This window comes from Halichoeres trimaculatus, unplaced genomic scaffold (assembly GCF_033239565.1).
Source record: "Halichoeres trimaculatus isolate MK-OKI-2021-1 unplaced genomic scaffold, fHalTri1.1 fHalTri1_scaffold_10, whole genome shotgun sequence".
Taxonomy (NCBI): domain Eukaryota; kingdom Metazoa; phylum Chordata; class Actinopteri; order Labriformes; family Labridae; genus Halichoeres; species Halichoeres trimaculatus.
The window spans coordinates 25,493,131-25,511,101 of NW_027437187.1; the positions used below are offsets into that span (position 1 = coordinate 25,493,131).

General features: G+C 39.5%; 1 protein-coding gene across 1 annotated transcript in view; it reads left to right on the forward strand.

Moving 5' to 3' along the window:
• LOC141796287 (A disintegrin and metalloproteinase with thrombospondin motifs 20) overlaps window positions 1–17,971 on the forward strand; it is an 89,558-nt gene that overhangs the window by 49,922 nt on the left and 21,665 nt on the right. The window contains exons 21-28 of the mRNA XM_074677318.1: window positions 125–289; window positions 1,004–1,174; window positions 2,203–2,322; window positions 3,722–3,829; window positions 6,194–6,358; window positions 7,091–7,360; window positions 9,453–9,614; window positions 9,749–9,925. Coding sequence (XP_074533419.1) covers window positions 125–289; window positions 1,004–1,174; window positions 2,203–2,322; window positions 3,722–3,829; window positions 6,194–6,358; window positions 7,091–7,360; window positions 9,453–9,614; window positions 9,749–9,925 — 1,338 coding nt within the window. The remainder of the gene's footprint in view (window positions 1–124; window positions 290–1,003; window positions 1,175–2,202; window positions 2,323–3,721; window positions 3,830–6,193; window positions 6,359–7,090; window positions 7,361–9,452; window positions 9,615–9,748; window positions 9,926–17,971) is intronic.

Here is a 17,971-nt window from a genome sequence, read left to right on the forward strand (position 1 = left end):
ACAGTCAGCTGACAAGTAACTTTCTCCAACACCATGTGTCAGATCATAAGTGTCTGGTTTCTTAGCATCCAACTATCAAACTGCTATAACACACATTTTAAGTAAGGCAAATTCTTGAATGCAGTGCTCTAAAACATGTGGACGCGGGAGCCGCAGCAGAGAGTCGTACTGTATGAACAACCTGGGCAGACGTCTGGTGGACAGGGAGTGCAATGAACACCAGCGAGTCGTCACTGAAACCTGCAACGAACAGTCATGTCCAAAGTGGACCGTCAGCGAGTGGAGCGAGGTGGGAACATGTCACTTAGATTTACACAAATACATTTACAAAACCAGTTAACATTTCTGGAATAGATCTTTATCAATGCTCAGAAGAGGGCTGCAAAGATGAAACCTTTGTGGCACGACAAATGAGGAAACTGTTGTCTTATTTAGAGTAGCTACAGGTCCATGATGATAATAAAGAAACAAAGATCATTAACTCAGACATTAGAAGCTTGTGTTTTGTTGTCCTCTCTGAAGCATAAAGGATAAACTGGGGTGAAATGCACTTTAGATTAGCTAATATTTGAGAGTCCTGAGAATCAAAACCTGCTCCCTGACAGGGTGGCAGTTTTCAACTTGGCAGCACAATTTGTCAGAACACCTGACAAGCTGAAATGCTAACTGAGCGCTGATGTTTTATGCAGCTTAAGCCCTTTACCCTGACTTAATATCAGCAAAAACATGCTAAGTTAGGACTAGGCTGGTAACAAATAACAAATTAAAAAATAGTATGACGAAACAGAGAGAATAAATGCAAATTTGGTGACTGGCCACTTTATCTGCAGTAAAACCCAACTTCACAGCAATAAATCAAACTTTAATGAAACTTATATCTTCAGTGATATGTTTTTTCACTTCAATATGTGTAGGTAGTCACTCAAATTTTAAACTTATTGATTTTTTTGTATTTATTTTTACATTTTTGTAACTCCCTACCGCTCCTGCCTTTCCCTCTCAGTGCCTGGTGACCTGTGGAAAGGGAATGAGGCACAGACAAGTGTCTTGCAGAATGGCAGCCGGAGAGGAGAAGCTGAGCGAGCACTTCTGTGATCCATCCAGCAAACCTGCTGCTGTGGGGACCTGCGAGCTGCCAGAATGTGCATCCTGGCAGGTTGGCGTCTGGGGAGCGGTGCGTACACACACACACACACACACACACACACACACACACACACACACACACACACACACACATGCAGATATGACGGTCTGGTGCAAGGTGACTTGATGCAGTGTTTGACTGAGGAAATGGGTTTCATGTGTGGCTAGCTGTCTTAGTATCTGTTACTCTCTTAGTGTGTGTGTGTGCATGTGTGTGTGGTCATGGGGACAGAATTCAGTGTGTAGGACTGAGTGATGGTGTATGTTTCACGTTTGTGCATTTGTGTGTGTGTGTGTGTGTGTGTGTGTGTGTGTGTGTGTGTGTGTGTGTGTGTGTGTGTGTGTGTGTGTGTGTGTGTGTGTGTGTGTGTGTGTGTGTGTGTGTGTGTGTGTGTAACATGATATACTACCAGGCTACAAAGGAGTGTGCTCTGACTCCAGCTGCCATTTCCTCTGAGGTGCTTTCACTTTGCCCTCATATCCTGTCAGACTAAACCTGACCCACACACACATATACACACATACACAGACACACAGATCTTTCTATGCATTCAGAAGTCTCTTAGTGTTTCTGAATAAATGTTACCCTGTGTGCTCTGTCACAAACTGAATGAAACATGTTTGAATCTTTGGCCAGTCACAGTCTGGTTCAAACATGCACATCTAAAGCCCTCCCACATGTGTTTGTATGAAGTCAGATAGTTCTATTTACAGAGCTGGAATATATTGGCTCCTTAATGCCTGTGTAATTATAATTTGCTGCTCAAATAAACCTTTCCTGTGGAACTTCCTCTGCTCCCATGTTGTACCTGGTTGGATCTTGTATCTGAGGGAAGAACTGGGTAAAGGGTCGATGTGTCCACATGTGTGTGTGTGTGTTTGTGTCAGTGTCTAACCCAGACTCTGCTGAGGTGAACCTTGACTGAGGCCCCGTCTAAGCTACCAACCTTGACATATTTAGATAGAGTTTGAGATAGCTTGCGGTTGACTGCGCCTCCTTCTCTCTCTTCTTGTGTTTGCGTGTGTTTATGTATGTGTGTGATTTTTGTCTTTCAGTGTGCGGTGACCTGTGGCCACGGCTACCAGATGAGGGCTGTTAGGTGTGTGTCAGGGGACTATGGTGACACAGTAGATGACAGAGAGTGTAATGCTGCCGCCAGGCCCAGAGACAGCCAGGTAATAACAGAAACTTAACGACGAATCCTGCTGAAATAACCGCAAGCTCAATGCTGAAGGTCGGTCCTCATTGCCCCTGAGTTTTGGTGGTTTGCTCTTGGCGTAAACAAGTAAAGCCTGAATCATAAACAGCATTGAAAGCTGTGGATGGATTGAACGCAGATGTTATACATATCATCTAAGGACAGCAGGAGACTCTTATTGATGTACTTTTAAGGCAATTTTACTGCCAAGTTTTTTTTGACAAAATGTATAAGGGTTGGTGTAACTCTCAGCTCTAACATCAGACAAACCAATGAAGCATCAGTTTGGGTCTTTCATCTTTAAATAGGCTTATTGCACCTTTTTAATTTGCTGCAAATTGCAAGTAAGGACAAAATTTTAGTGATAGGTTGATGTTTATGTCATTTCATGCATGTTTTAAAGTTGCATTGTTGTTCAATTTAAAAGAGTTTTTAAGTCTAGATTAAGAAGAGAAAAAAACTTTCCAATGTCTTAAATTGGGATTTAAATGAATACATGACATGTAACTCATGGCTCTTAATTTTTGTCTGAATCATTATTCATATAGATGCTGCACCGCTGTATCACTGGGTCTGAATCAAAGCCTTAAAGGAACAGACGGCCTTACAAAGATTATTCTGTATAACAGTGGATGCAAAATCTCCAATCAGTGTCGAAATGAGCTGAACTTGTCCAAATCTGAGACAAACATCAGCACTTTAAGTGCCTTTGATGAGGAGGACAACTAGCAGAGTGGCTCATTGCCTCTGTACTTTAACAAGCAGTCAATCAGTGATAAGTGGTGATGTAGTGTGAGCCTGAAGTCGAGGTTGACTCAGCCACTACCTTCTAATTTTATGAGCTCTATTTAGTTCACCTGCTGTACGATTATTCATATAGCTCTGAATATGTCCAATCACATCAACACAAGCAGCTCCTTTGAATATTCACCTGTTATACTTTCTTTGATATTAAGTTCATGTTGACATTGACAAATACACTTTATTTTGTCCAGGAGTACTTAAGATAGGTTTTCAAAGGAAACAAGGAGTGTTGAACAGATTACTTTTCTGTTTCTGTGAAGGTGATTAACTCTAGCTGTTGCAACGAGGCCACTACACTGATTGTAGCAGCTCCACAAGAACTGCAAAGTAGAATTAAAGAAAAGATCTTTTCACAGCTGTTTTAAAGTGCTTAATTTCTTTCTCTGAGGCGTATTCCTTTAGGAAAACACAAGTTATTAGAGTTGCACTTCTGCTCAACATTTGAATCCAAGAGAGTCTGAAACATGTTTGTCAGTACTTTTGGCCTATTAAAACTCCACCCTTTAATCTCATTTTTGAATGATTCACAGTCATTTATTATTTTCCTGTAATTTCATGTGGTTATTTCGTAGGATTGTGAGATGCCTGCGTGTCCGTGGGCCTCTCCGGTGAAAAGCACACCTCGTCCTGACAACTCTGCTCAGCTCCTGACTCAGTGGAGATACGGATCCTGGACTGCGGTATGGAAACAAACTGTTGGCTCTATAATGGCACAAAACAGCGTACCTTATGCAGTACAAAGGATATACTACAGCACTGTGGTTTTTGTTGAATACTAAACAAATTCTTCTTTTTTTCTTGCTGAAAAGGGGAAACTGATGACATGTGTGTGTGTTTTGGTGTGTTTAATAAAGAGGAAACCACGTTCTAGTAATGATAGGTCTCCTACATGTATGTTTGCAAATAAAAAGTCAACTCATTAAACTTGAGTGTATATGCCAACATTCCTCCAGATAGTCCACAAAGTGCAGGCCCATGATCCTCTTTGGCATTGTCTCTTTAACCCCCTGCTGAATCTACAAACTGAAACACACACAAATGTACACACACGCGTACACACACAGGCTCCACTGTCTGTGCTGAGAGGCCCCTCTGTCTCTCTGATTCTTTGCATTGTTACCCGTCCCAAATGAAAGCCAGATTTCATCTAAACATGAGTCTACAGTTTCTAGGATTGAACCTCCTCTGTCAGTCTGAGAGTCAGTGTGATCTCACGTGTCAAAGAGGCCAGCACCAGTGTGGTCTTAATACACACACATGTATAATACACACACACACATACACACATGCATACATCCCCTTAGGCAGCGGAACTGCCATCCTCTGTAGAGTGTCATTGATATGAGAAGGATATTAACGTGCCTCTTCGGGCTGGAGCCATTTGATTGCATTAGGTATTCATCCCCTCAGAAATGTTTACCATGAGGTCCCACTGAGAGAGCCGAGGTACAGCTGTAGAGTTAATGCATGTGAAAGCTGATCAGGGAGTCATTTCAGGACAGAGGCAACAGGTAAACTATAAACACGCTGATTTATGTCACCAAAAACTCCAAAATATACAGAGCTTATAGAAAAAACATGCAAGCTCATCTTTAATCTTCAAAAATAACAAATGATATCTGGAGGCATTGATAAATTGGAGGAAGCACAAAAAGAGAGTTTGTGATGTAGAGAATCTTGCTGGTGTTAAACAAAAAATTTCAATCAGTTCTGTTTCTGTGTCTGATTCTCTCCTGTACATGTAGGCAGTGATTTAAGCAAAAACATTTCATCCATGTTTGCCTTAACTATAACATATATAAGCATAAAAATCAAGTTTTTTCTTTAGTTAAAATTTACACTCAGTCTGCTGTTAGCCGCTTAGTGTGAAACCTACCCTGCTGCAAAAATTTCAGGCCATTTGTAGCGATTTATATACAAAAAATATGATCATTTGCTTTTATAGGCCATTAAGAGGCCACAGCATTCGTTCCAGTCTGTTTTACTAAGTCAGAAAGAAAATTTATAATAGTGATGATCTCAGACCCTTTTGACTAGGGATGGGTACCAAATTAGGAACTTTTATAGGTACCGACCGAATTCCATTTATAGTACAGAGTATTGATTTATGTCAAATCAAAAGGTACCGTTATGAGGAACCAAAACACATCCTTGTGACTGTGAGGGAGTGGAAGATTTGGCAATTTTCCATGCTGGGTATGAACACAGCAGTACAAGGCTATATATTAAAGAACAAGTATGTTAAATTGAAAAACTTTGAGGTTTTATTATTAAACAAATTAATATTTATTACCCCATAAACACACACTAAAGTACCGATGAGTACCAATACCGATTACCAGGTACCGGGCATCGGTACCATTATGTTTTAAAGGTGAGAGGTACCCATCCCTACTTTTGACCATTTTTTTTTTCAGATTTTAAGAAAGCATTAAGAGAGATTAAAGTTTTAGTTAATATCAAATAAAGACAAATAAAAAATTTTTTTTCAGGTAACCAGAGCTGCTGAATCCGCATTTTATTTATCACAGTCCATCTCATCCAGTTTCATAAAATCATATTTCTGCAGTCTGGGAAAGAGAACGACCAATTGCCACAGCCACTGAAAAATAAGTTTGGATTCCAGCTTGTCAGTGCTAGAAAACAAAAATAAAAACCAGGTGTAAGAATAATTGAATTATTTCCCTCTTCCAACCAAGTTATCAGACGTTTTTTGTTGTGCAAGTTCAAATCAGAATCTGCTTTTTTGTGTCTTTTCATTAAAGGTCATTGGTTATTGAGTCAGCTTGAACTGAACATGATAACCTCTTATATGTATTATCTTTGCGCTACTACATAAACTGTGAATCTTTAATCTTTGTTAGTATTTTTCTACAATTGGCTCTTGTTACCATTTGAACTCTCAGTGTATCTCTGGAACAGCTGAGTCAAGAACCTTATAGCGTGTTAAATGGCATCACTTCAGAAAACCACATCATCTTGTTTCAGATTCCACACAGAATAAATATTTATTCCAGCTCTGCTTGTATCTGCCTGTCCTCCAGTGCTCTGTGTCCTGTGGGAAGGGGAAGCGAGCGCGTTATGTCAGCTGTAGAGATGCCCAAGGAGGCGTAGCTGAGGAATCCCACTGTGCCCATCTGCCCCGCCCCCCAGAGACCTCTGTCTGCTTCAGCCCCTGTGGCCAATGGCGTGCCGGGGAGTGGTCTCCTGTGAGTAAAGCCTCTGACACTGTGTCCAATCAATGCAGATGTTTTCCACTCTAGCGTCAGTAATCACTTAGTTCAAAACAATGTTACAATCGCCCTGAAACAAACTGGGAATTTGGTGCTGCTGTGATCTCAGACACTTAATCACTGATCTGTCCATGTTTGCATGGCATGACGGCCAAAACTTTCAAGGATGTCACCGAAGGACAACATGGGACTCATGGAAAAAAGGATTTACGATGATTCCGTCACAATCTTTTAATCGTGCGTTCATGTGAAATAAAACCCTGATGAAAGTTCACGGAGGGCGAAATCTTTAGTTCATTAAATACACAATTACTTGATTTCTGCTGTCGTTGTTTTCTAACTGGAGACTCATGAAACTTCTCATCACTACTCCTCACACCATGGAGCAATACATGAGAGCTATCAATAAAAAACAACAGTCCCAAGACTCAGAAGTGAATTAGAACCCCAAAAAGCTCATGAGAGAGATAAATTGAATTTATCTTAAGGGGAAAATTAAAAGAAGTTCAATAAAATAAAATTTCAAGATATAGTGATGTTTACTAAGTACAAAATCAGTTCACATTGAACCATTTAACAGAATGAATTCAGTGAATCAGTTCTCATACTCACTGCTCTTTGTGTGGTCCTCACCCTAAAGAGATTTTAATAATTTCAAAAACATACATTTGGTCAAAATAACAGATTTTTTTCTCCCCCTGTCTTCAGTGTTCACTGACCTGTGGTACAGGAAGAGCCACCAGACAGGTGGTCTGCTCCAACTACCACCAGCCCGTGGACCAGGCTTTCTGTGACCCAGATGAAAAGCCTGCAACAGAACAGGAGTGCACCTCGGCACCCTGCTCCTCGATTTACCATCGTCAGCGCATCAATGACCAGCCTTATGGATACCCCCAGGACCCAGGACGCCATCCTGGACACAGCAGCTGGAACGTGCCCTCTTCAGACAATCAGTGGAGGACGGGACCCTGGGGCGCAGTATGTTCAGCATGTGATCTTTGGAGAAATGAGTAGATTTATTTGAATACATGAGTTATTTTCCCGTTGCTCACAAGAAACAAATCAGGATATTTTCATAGAACAAGATTAATATTCCCACAAAACATATCTTTCTCAAGACAGAAAATGTCAGATGAATTTTTATGGTTGACCAGAGCAGTAACTTATTTATATTGTCATGAAGGCCTGTGTGTCTGTTGTAAACACATTTTTGTGAAAACATTGACTTGGAGGTAGCAGATGTTTTCATTTCTCAGGGTAGACAGCCATACATGGAAAAAAGGCTTTGTATACAGCGACACGAGACGGATTGCAACGCATGCTGTGGACTTCACAGTGGTCATTATGTAGAGTGTTTTGTAGGGGACTCCAGAATGGTTTGGGGCAAATTGCTTTTCTGCAGTTGAAGCTGTGTCTCCTGTTTGTAGTTCTGCTTCTTGAAGTCAGTTTGGCATCCCTTCTCCTTGAAATTGCCTTGGTGTGACCAGATGGTTATTGAAAACAGTAGCACAAAGAGATTATTTTAGCCTTGCATGGTAGAAATTCAAAGCAGATCTGAACTGTAATTTAAAGGTTGCACATGAGTTAAAATAATTATTGCTATGTGTGAGAATGTTTGTGAAAAAGGAGGCCTTCAGAGTGAGAAAGGTCTGCAAAGGAAGAAACAGTCGACAAAAGTAGTCAGTTTTGAATAGATTTGCATCTAATGGAGACAAAGATTAAGATTTCTATTGGCCCACTACCATTAAGCTAGGCAGCACATTGCGTGTTGCTTCATCAAAAGGACTACTTAAATTATTTTGGTGCAGTTTTAGAGGTCTGCTTAAGTGACCTCTTTTAAGTAAGGAAAATAAATAAATAATACAGTCAGTTTATACAGTAGTGGTTCAAGCCTTCAATGACATATACACAATCCATTTTTCCCAGTTTTGAAAAAAAGTCTCTGCTCTCAGGTTAAGTGAGAAAGTCAATCTTTCCTTACCTTTAATTTGAGACACAATATTGATCCAGTCCGTGTTTGTTTGAGGATCGAGTTGCAACCATTTTTGTGTAACAGCTTTTTTACTAGCTGCTAATTAAATCTTTAATGGGTACTTATCTTTTTTTGAGAAGTGGGTAGGGATGTTACCAAGATAGATTGTGGAAAATCCCTACCAACCTCTGCTGTTGGGATACATTTTATTTTTGGAGTTATAAAGTAGCTCATAACATTTCTCCAGCAAAAATCCCACCAGAGACCTGAACTGGTAGAGGTGGACAGCACAGAACACACATTCAGCCAATCTTCTTCTGAAATGACAAGACCGGATTCTTTCTCCCACTTAAATCGGACCTTGTTTGTTGAATGAGTTTTAGTGGATTGAATCTCCGCAGAAGTGTTTTGTAGGACTTGAAGAACCCTGTTTTCTAAAATCCCCTGCTGCAGGGGTTTTGAATCTAGTCCTCTGTTCAGTCTCATGTAATGAAGTTGACTGGAAGCACTGCTGTGCAGGCTCACCCCGGGCTGTCCTCCCTCTCATGTAGAAGCTCTGAATGTGCTCACTCCCATTGACAGTAGGGATGTGTCATTTTAATTGGATGCAGAGTGTACAGGCTCCTTCGTTCAAGGCCGTGTTGTATGGTGTTTGAGATTATTCTTCCTGGACTGATGTTTTCCATCTTTGAAGATGTTTTTAAACCGTGCAGCTGAGCTCAGAGTTGATTAAGCACAACAGGATGTGTGCTGTGAATGTGATGTTTGTGTTTATCCGTTAGCCTACATTTGTGGGCTTGTAAACATTGACCATAAACATCATCAGAATCTGAAAATTTGATGCAACTTTTTTTTTGAAATACTTTTAAGTTATTCACACTTGGTGAGTTTGAACATTTTTTTGCTTTAGAAATAAATTAGACATGATACTTGCATAGGAATATTTAAGTTTAGGTTTAATAATGTGCATGTCCAGTCAACTGTGATTTATGATCATTCATGCTGGGACCTAAAGTATCTACTGAAGTGGGCTCAAAACAAATTCTGCTACATGTGATAACTAGTAGACATTACTAATACACTGCGTATGCTTTGCAGTGTTCCAGTACCTGTGCAGGAGGCTTCCAGCGGCGAGTGGTTGTCTGTCAGGATGCTGATGGACGCAGCAACAGCTACTGTGATGAGAGGGTGAAACCGGCGGAGTCAAAGAGCTGTGATTCTGGGCCCTGTCCTCTGTGGAACTATGGCGTCTGGGGAGAGGTGAGGTTATGTCATAGCACAGAGATAAACTCTTATAAATGGACATTCAAACAATCTCTTCAAGCCTCTTTAAGCATGCTTTGAGAAACATCACTAAGTAATGAATGCTTTTTTTTTTTGTTTGTGCACTTTAGTGTACCCAAACTTGTGGTGGGGGACGAAAGACTCGCTTGGTGGTTTGTCAAAGACCCAACGGACAGAGGCTCAACGACTACAACTGTGACATCCTGGACAAGCCTCCCGACATGGAGCAGTGCAACCTGCAGCCGTGCCCAGGCTCAGCCTCGTGGCACCGCCGACCCTGGAAGCCGGTACGATAGTACTTACTTGTTTTCCTCCAACACTTACCTTCCTCACTGAGGACAAGTCACTGTGAGTAGACATTGTGTGTGCTAAAATCCCTTCAGACCTGTGCACTAAGAGTGATTTTAAGCCTAAAACTGCAGGAGATTACAAAGTGAGCGCTGGGTGTCTCGCGCCACCCTTGGCTAGCCAGCTCCAGCCCACCCAGATGGGCCCTGCAGTGGCATGGTGCTGATTAGAATCAAGACAAAAAAACACAAAAACACAATGCTGCTCCACTTAAGGAATCATTAAAAACACATGGCGCCCATTTCAAGCCAAGGCTCCAAACAAAACCTATAAATCAGGACAGTGCTGTCCAACGATGCCATATATCTGCAGAGGCATAACTCTAGAAATATTTATTTCATATATGAGGCGTGAAGTAAATGTTCTTTGTTGTTATTGCTGTCTTCACCCTGTATCCCCAGTACACAAGTGTATATTTGTGTATAAGAGTTAATATTATGACCTTTATTGGGCAGCACAAACGGCTGTCAGTGTATGTTGTATATGTATCTTTGTACAGTATGAGTTTGTTTTTTAAGTAGCTAGTTTCTGATTATAATATTTAATATTGTTGCTGGTGCTCTCAGTCAGACCTCTCGTATCTCTCTATGAGTAAATACAGTTTGTACAGAGGAAAATATTTTCAAACCATGTCTCATGCAAATTTTTATGATGTGTGTTGTTGTTTTTTTTTTACTAAAGTCTAAATGCAATGAAGACTGACTTCATCTCTTGTAGGTTTGAGTTTTTCAAAGTAGTCCAGTTGTCACAGTCAAAAAACAAGTATTCTAAACAAGTGCTATAGAACAACCTTTAAAGTAACGTCCAGAAAGTAGATTTAAAGAAACTGCCTTACATGGCAAAATGATTCAAATGAAGTTAATATAGGAAAGTTTTATTTGAAAATCTAAATATTTAAAAAGTATATCCTCCTGTACATGACTTGATGCATCTTACATAGGAAGAAATCATAAATGGTCATAATTTACACCGTGATTACCATTCATCCCTAATTAACATATCATGATTTTATGACCACCACACCAGTAAAAAGGCAACTTTAAATTGCATTTGGACAACACAGACATATATTTTCTGGTCTTTATGATAAGGTGCTATTCAGTTAAACATTGGTGCATAGTCGGTATCATGAAGACAGAGTTCTATCATATTTTCTGGCTTAGAAAGAGTTTTATTTATTCTGTTTAAAGCAGCAGCATCAGTGCAGCTTATTGACCGCAAAACTGTCAGTTCTGTTACTCCAGGTAAAAATTGAGCCGTTCTTTGTCAGCTTTCATCATTCTGTCCGTAAAAACCAACAAAAAGCACACAGATACCTCCGCCTCATTTGTTGCTGTGTCTCTTTATTTTTCCTTTGGCCAGTTTTTGTGTTTCTGAAGGATTCTTTTCTTTTTTTCAAATGAAACTTATTTATTTGTTTACAATAGATTTTTACTTGTTGCAGCTTTAATGACTTGTTCCAGTTCAGGTTGATGTAACACCTTACCTTAATTATTTGTCATTATTCACACGTTGTGAAAGAAATGAGTCAAAATAAGTCACGTGCATGATCGGAAAGTTTTGTAGAAACAGGTGACAGCATAGAGGGGTCAAAACTCAAGCGACACTAGCAGCATAAAAAACACAATTTAAAGACCCTACCCTAAGGTGTTAGCTTTGAACCTTTTAAACTTCTCTTCCTTCTGCGTACATCTTTGAAATAGATGAAGTTGTGCCAGAATTCCTCACTCTTCATCATCTGCAGGAGACAGCATCACATCAGTCTGCGTCTTTCTAACCATTCAGCCTCTGAAGGTTCCTCCACTGTAGCTGAAAATATTCTTGTTGCTGTAGGTGGTCAAACCCTTCACAGTACACAGTCAGAGTATGGGAACGCTTAGTCAGACACTTTGCAGATTCTGTCTTCTACAAAACATGTGACGACTTCATCACGTAAGCAGCAGCACAAAGTAAACATAGACATAAAGTAATAGTGACGCATATTTCGGGTGAAGTGTTGCAGCTGGGTCCCTATTTATGTCGGCGTCCTCTGTGTTTTTAGGATGCCTTCAGTCTCTTTTGTGTCTTTGCTTTTCTCATTGGGTGCCATTTCAACCATCACTCCATCACAACAAGACTCCTCAGCCACGGCAGTCTCATTCACACTCCTTCATTTTCACTTTGGTGCAAAGTTGCTAAACTTACGGGAGCAACTCTACTCTATATTGCATATTTTGGTTTGTTGTTGTTCTTTTTTTGCTATTTATTTCATTCATATGCAAAAAAATACATAATTATGTTGGATTAGCTTTTTCCCATTGTAAAGATTATTAAAGAAGAATAACTGTGGTATTTGTGTTGTTTCTCAATGCAGTATTTTACCAACAAATCAGATACATGACGATGCATTTAGCGACTTCAGCACCTGAAATGTTCTGGAAAGGAAGAGTATATTTCATGTCAGGTTATAAGCACATTTAATCCTAAATCAAACTTAGTCTAAAAACAAGAAATCAGAAAAAGATGCCGGACACTGAAAAGAAACTTTGAAAACAAAGTTTATTGTGTTGAGAGAACACAGATATCATCAGCCTGAAGTACAGTCATAGGGTATTCATAAGCAGCGTGTTGAAGCAGTATATGGTGTTTGTTGTGAGCCCAAATAGCCCATAAAAAGACTTGACTTATGGCTTATTTTGTTGCATTTAGGTATTTGACTCTCAAATGACTCTGAAACTGCCTTTTTCTGTGATCCTCAGACTAATTCACTACTTTGGGCTACACTTTAAGTGTGTAGCATCTGTATGACTCACATAACTCGGTACAGTAAAGTGTAGAAACCCTGCAGGCAGTTTAAACATTTATTTAGTGATCTCCCTGGAGACAACATTTACAATCCAAATCAAACTAAAGCTCTGGGTGGCACATCTGTTTACTATTGCATTAATAGAGCTCACTGTGAAGTGTTTGGCAGGAGACTGCAGGACTTTTACTGCACTAATAATTGGTTTTAATTCATGCTGGAGGGGGCTGTGCTGATTCACTGGGATCCAAAATCTTACCCTGAAAGGACGATATTTAGAGAAAACTGCTGGTTAAATTGTTTGGCTGATATCGCCCTTTACTTAAATAGTTTACAATGCTGTAATATTGAGTACAATCTTCCAAAGAAGTCATTAAAGAAAGCAGTTTCACACAGAATAGTCTCAAAATGAAACACTAAATTGAACACAAAAGAACGTACAGTTTACAAACTGTAGTTAGGTCTACATTTCATTTATCTCTATATAAATTAATGTGCTGCACGCAAGCAGATAAAAGTCCTGCTTAAAAATCACAAGCTCAAGCTCCATGTGAAGCAACTCTCAAACTGTAATAACTCAATGACCGTGTTATATTACGAACACTTACACTTTTCCACATTTCCAGTATTTCTTACCAACAACCCATCAATCATAATCTTCTTGTAGCTTGATGCTATTTTGGCTTCAGAATGAGGTAAAATAAACCTGTCTTGGGTTTTGTAACAATATCAAAACAGTTTCTGTTGTCTTACCTCAAGAAGTGGCCTCTTCTGTCTGTAGTTCCTGCCCAAAAGTGTGCCGCACATTTGAGACTGAGAAGTAACATTTGGCATGTTTTGCTACAGCACTTTCAACCACATTAATCAAAATTTTTAAACTGTGAATGAAATACAAGTGTTTCTGTCATTGATTGTTTAGGTTGAGTCAAATATATTCTTGCAAAAGTATATATGACACACAAATGCTTCACATTAGGCCTGTGTACTGTGCACTGATGAATCTATCTGAAATCTAGTGAAAAACATCCATCAAACTGCTGATGTTCAACCATCATCTATTGAACATTTAGTTTTCACATGTTTAAGAAGAATGTCTTTCAGTTTTTCTTACTCTGCATTTACTAGGTATTACTCTTAACGAGTGATTTTTTTCTGATAGGAATTATGCAGTCATACCGAGAACTATAGCAATAAGTTTCAAAGTTAAGTGAAATTATTTCTTATTTTGCCACCAAACATTAACAGCATCTTTTATTCCCCTTATGTCTCAGTAAAACACAAGTTTCATTTATATTAAAGAGAAGACACGAGACAATTATTGGATTTATTGCACAAATTCAGCTTTGCAGACACATAGTTCACCACACTAACAGGAATGTAAATACCATTAACTAATGACGGTTTCCTGAAAAGCAATATTCATGTCAAATGTGCACAAGCAGCAACAATGAGGCAGTGTGTGATAAATTGGCAACCGAGGCACCATTTTAGTAATTTATGTCTGTTTTTTGCTAACAAAAACATACCGTTTCCTGTGGAGAGAGGGTTTCCCATGGAGGGGGATCTCAGGCGAGCGTCAGTGAACTAATCATGCTGCTTCAAATGAAACCCACATGCACACATTGACATACTTGACTTTGGCCTGAGGGCAATGGGCAAGAACACTCTCCAAACCTGTCACCCTGAGGTCATTCGGTCGTGGCATCACCGGGCTTGTGTTTCCTGATCCTGCCCATGTGCGAGTTGAGTGTGAGCAAATTGAAGCGATGGCTGGAAGGTCCCCCTCCCTTCCCCCGCTGGTCCTCACAAGCATGGTTCTTGTCACGGCTTTAATTTAAATCTGAGTCGGGGAGATAATGTTTCATTTGGGCCTTTGAGGAAAAAGCAGAATAGTTGAGTTGATGATTTGCTGGTTAAAAGTCAAGCACTGTGGCCCACAGAGTTTGGCAAAGCATAAAGACTTGGAAAGCAGAAAACCAGATGCTGTGAGATGTTATCTAAAGATCCAAATGCTTGGATCAGAGCACGCCTTTCACATTGGCAGAGGAAATATCTGTCAGGGAAAGTAGTTGGATAACATGAACATAGATTCATCAGATGCTCACTGCAGAAAAGATTTTCTTTCATATTAAACAGAAAAGCATCCTTTAAATCAGGGGTCTCAAACTCGTGCCATGGAGGGCCAAGAGGCTGCAGGTTTTCTTTCCAACCAGAAACTCCACCAGCTGATTCCACTGATTAGTCCCTGCTCTCTGCTTGAAGGTGAGGTAATTAGTGAAATCAGCTGGTGGAGTTTCTGGTTGGAAAGAAAACCTGCAGCCTTTTGGCCCTCCATGGCACGAGTTTGAGACCCCTGCTTTAAATGCATCAGAAGCAGTAAGGACTCTTATTTAGACAAGATTTAGTGGATTGGATAAGAGCTTAAGATGTAGATTGTTAAATATGACCACTGTGGGTTTATTCAAAGCCTCTTTCAAGGGCACCTCATGGTACATTCAGCTCTATTGTGCTCAAACTCCAAACCTTTAATCTATATTAAAGTTTTAGCAACCTCACATGGAAAACATCCACTAAGTATTGCAGCTGTTGAACTATCCTAAGTCCCTCAAAACTTAACGACTTGTCGCACAATAAGACGCCAATAAAAGGTCACACTAGTTGAGGATTCTACAAGAGATTGGAAAGAGTCAATCTTTTAGTCTCTGCTCGAACCAGTTAAACGTAGATTGTTCAAGAGTCATTTTCTAGCATTATTGGGAGAAACCAATAGAGCAGCCGGCCTTGTAATAGTAGATGTGGCTCTTGCATGGCTGGAGGTGCTTGCAGATGCAGTGAGATGAAATAAGAGGTGACAGGGCGTGAAAGTCTGGAAGCATTTAGGTTGGTTTCATCTAATGACGCTGAACGTGGCCTCACTTTGACTCAGGTGGAGAACGCCTGCTTTCTCTCAACTTGTCGGTCAAATAATATAAAGTGGGTCTGAGCCTCTAGGAGTCGCTTCTTAGACTCTACTCAAGTGTATTTTCTCCTCATGGGGGACGTCAGACTTGATGGGGCCGGTGCCTGTTTGGACCTGTCAGTGCTATCGAGTTGATGGAGTGAAATGGAGTTTGTAGGACTCGACATACAAGTGCAAAAGCTTTTTCCCCTCTTATGAGTTGGACAGTGATAGATTGGGTGTAGAAGCAGGGAGTTAATCGTTCTTCATTGACACTTCAACATATACGAATGGGTGGTGTTGTAGGTGTGCTACACAGGGTTACAGATTTAGCTGTACCCTGGTTGACTTGTTGGTGTGCATGTGCTGCACTTTTCATCCATGAAAGCTACATTCATGTGTGATTTGTGTCTTTAGTCCGAATCTGTTTGATGTTTTTTGTTTAGTGTCTTATTACAATGAAAGTAAACTGCCCTTAACATTACCAACCTGTCTTCAAATCTGGTCATTCTAAAGTCATTATTTTGATTCTGACTTGCTATTCCTCTTACTATGCCATTTGTATCGTAATTGTACACACAGTCAGTACTAAAACATTACTAATAAATGCACTTTTGATAGTTAGGCTGTATGAAGAAGTTTGACCGGAAATTTAGAAGTAATTTGGATTGGTATTTCAGAAAAACATCTTCTTTCTTAGCCATTGTAAGATTGAGTTGATGGATTTATTTATGTCACTTTAGTGTATTAATATACAGAGTTAAAATATGCACAGGATTTGTACGCCTGGATGACACACCAGTGTTAGCAGGATATATAGACAGAAATGGTAAATTGAAACTTTATTCAGTCTGAGCTAAAGTTGCCGTCCCCTTTTGGTAATACAATGCTAACATTTTAGGCAAAATATCACCCTATAATGCTTAATCTTGCTTCTCAACCTGGCACTTTAGTTCTCCATAACTCAGCTGAAAGTATAGGCTTGTAAAACTGTGAAATAGTGAAAAATGTCCTCTCCATTTTTCTTCAAGTTTAACTCCTTTTAATCTTGATTATCAGTAATAGTTTCAAACACAGAGACAATGGATTGAGTCTGGAGTGTGACACAGAAAACTAGCAAAGCCATACATCATTGTTAAGGTTAAAAGAGGCGTGGTTTAGTAGCTAGAGGGTCGCTGTTTCAAGTCCTGGCATGGACCAAGATTCGGAATTGGGCTAATAGCTGGAGAGGTGTTAGCCAGGGATGCAGGATATATCGGTATCAATATCAGTATTGGCCAATGTTGGTCTTCTTTTAACATATTGGCATCAGCTGATGTGTAACAGTGTGATATTTACTCATTAGCTGCCGGCCATTTTCAGAGCATCTTGAACAATCCTTTAAGACACAAATAAAATTGTTTTCTATGACTATGTAAACGCCAAAACTACATAAGAAGAGTGGACTCTCTTCTTTTATGTCTCTCTTCTTGTTTCTGATCCCAAAAAAAAGACAAAGCATACTTATTTATTTATTTTTTTTACCAATATTGATATTTGTAAATATCAGTTATTGTCTATAACAGCAATATTAATACTGGATATCAGTATTGGCCAAAATGTTTATATCAGTTATCCCTAGAGTTAGCATAGTTTCCTTAGCACTGTTGAGGTGCCCTTGAGCAAGGTACTCTACCCACAGTTGCTTGATGTTGTAAGTTGCTTTGGACAAAAGCGCTGCTAAATTATAAGATATTTTAGTAATTACGACTTAATAATGCGCAATTTCCTTTAAAATATATTTTAGACATATTCTTATTGAAAATCTGAGGTTTTTTCTTCTCCATCAAAATAAATAACGCTATTTCTTGATGTACACAGTTAAGCTTCTTGATCGATGTGCGATAACTTTTCACTCTCATTCATTCCAGTGACCAAAAGCAGTTGATTTTGCCTCACCAGATGTTTTATCTTCCATTAGGGATTCGAATAGCTAGAAATTTTACTTTTGAAATGGCGATTTTTCTTGTTTTAGGTAGAAACAGGGGAGCCTCTGACGGAAATCTGTCTTATTTATAAAGTGTTCAGTGATACCTTAACTCCATCTAAGCTTTTGGTTTTGCAGCCAAAGTCTGTTTCAGAGATTCTATTTACGTGCTTGGCATTCAACAACATCTGAATTGGTTTATAATCCATTCATGTTGTGTTTTCTCACTGATACTGTGTGTTAAGGAATGCTTGGAGAGCCAAGGTTTCAAAGCTATTACCACATTAGAAAAAGCTGAG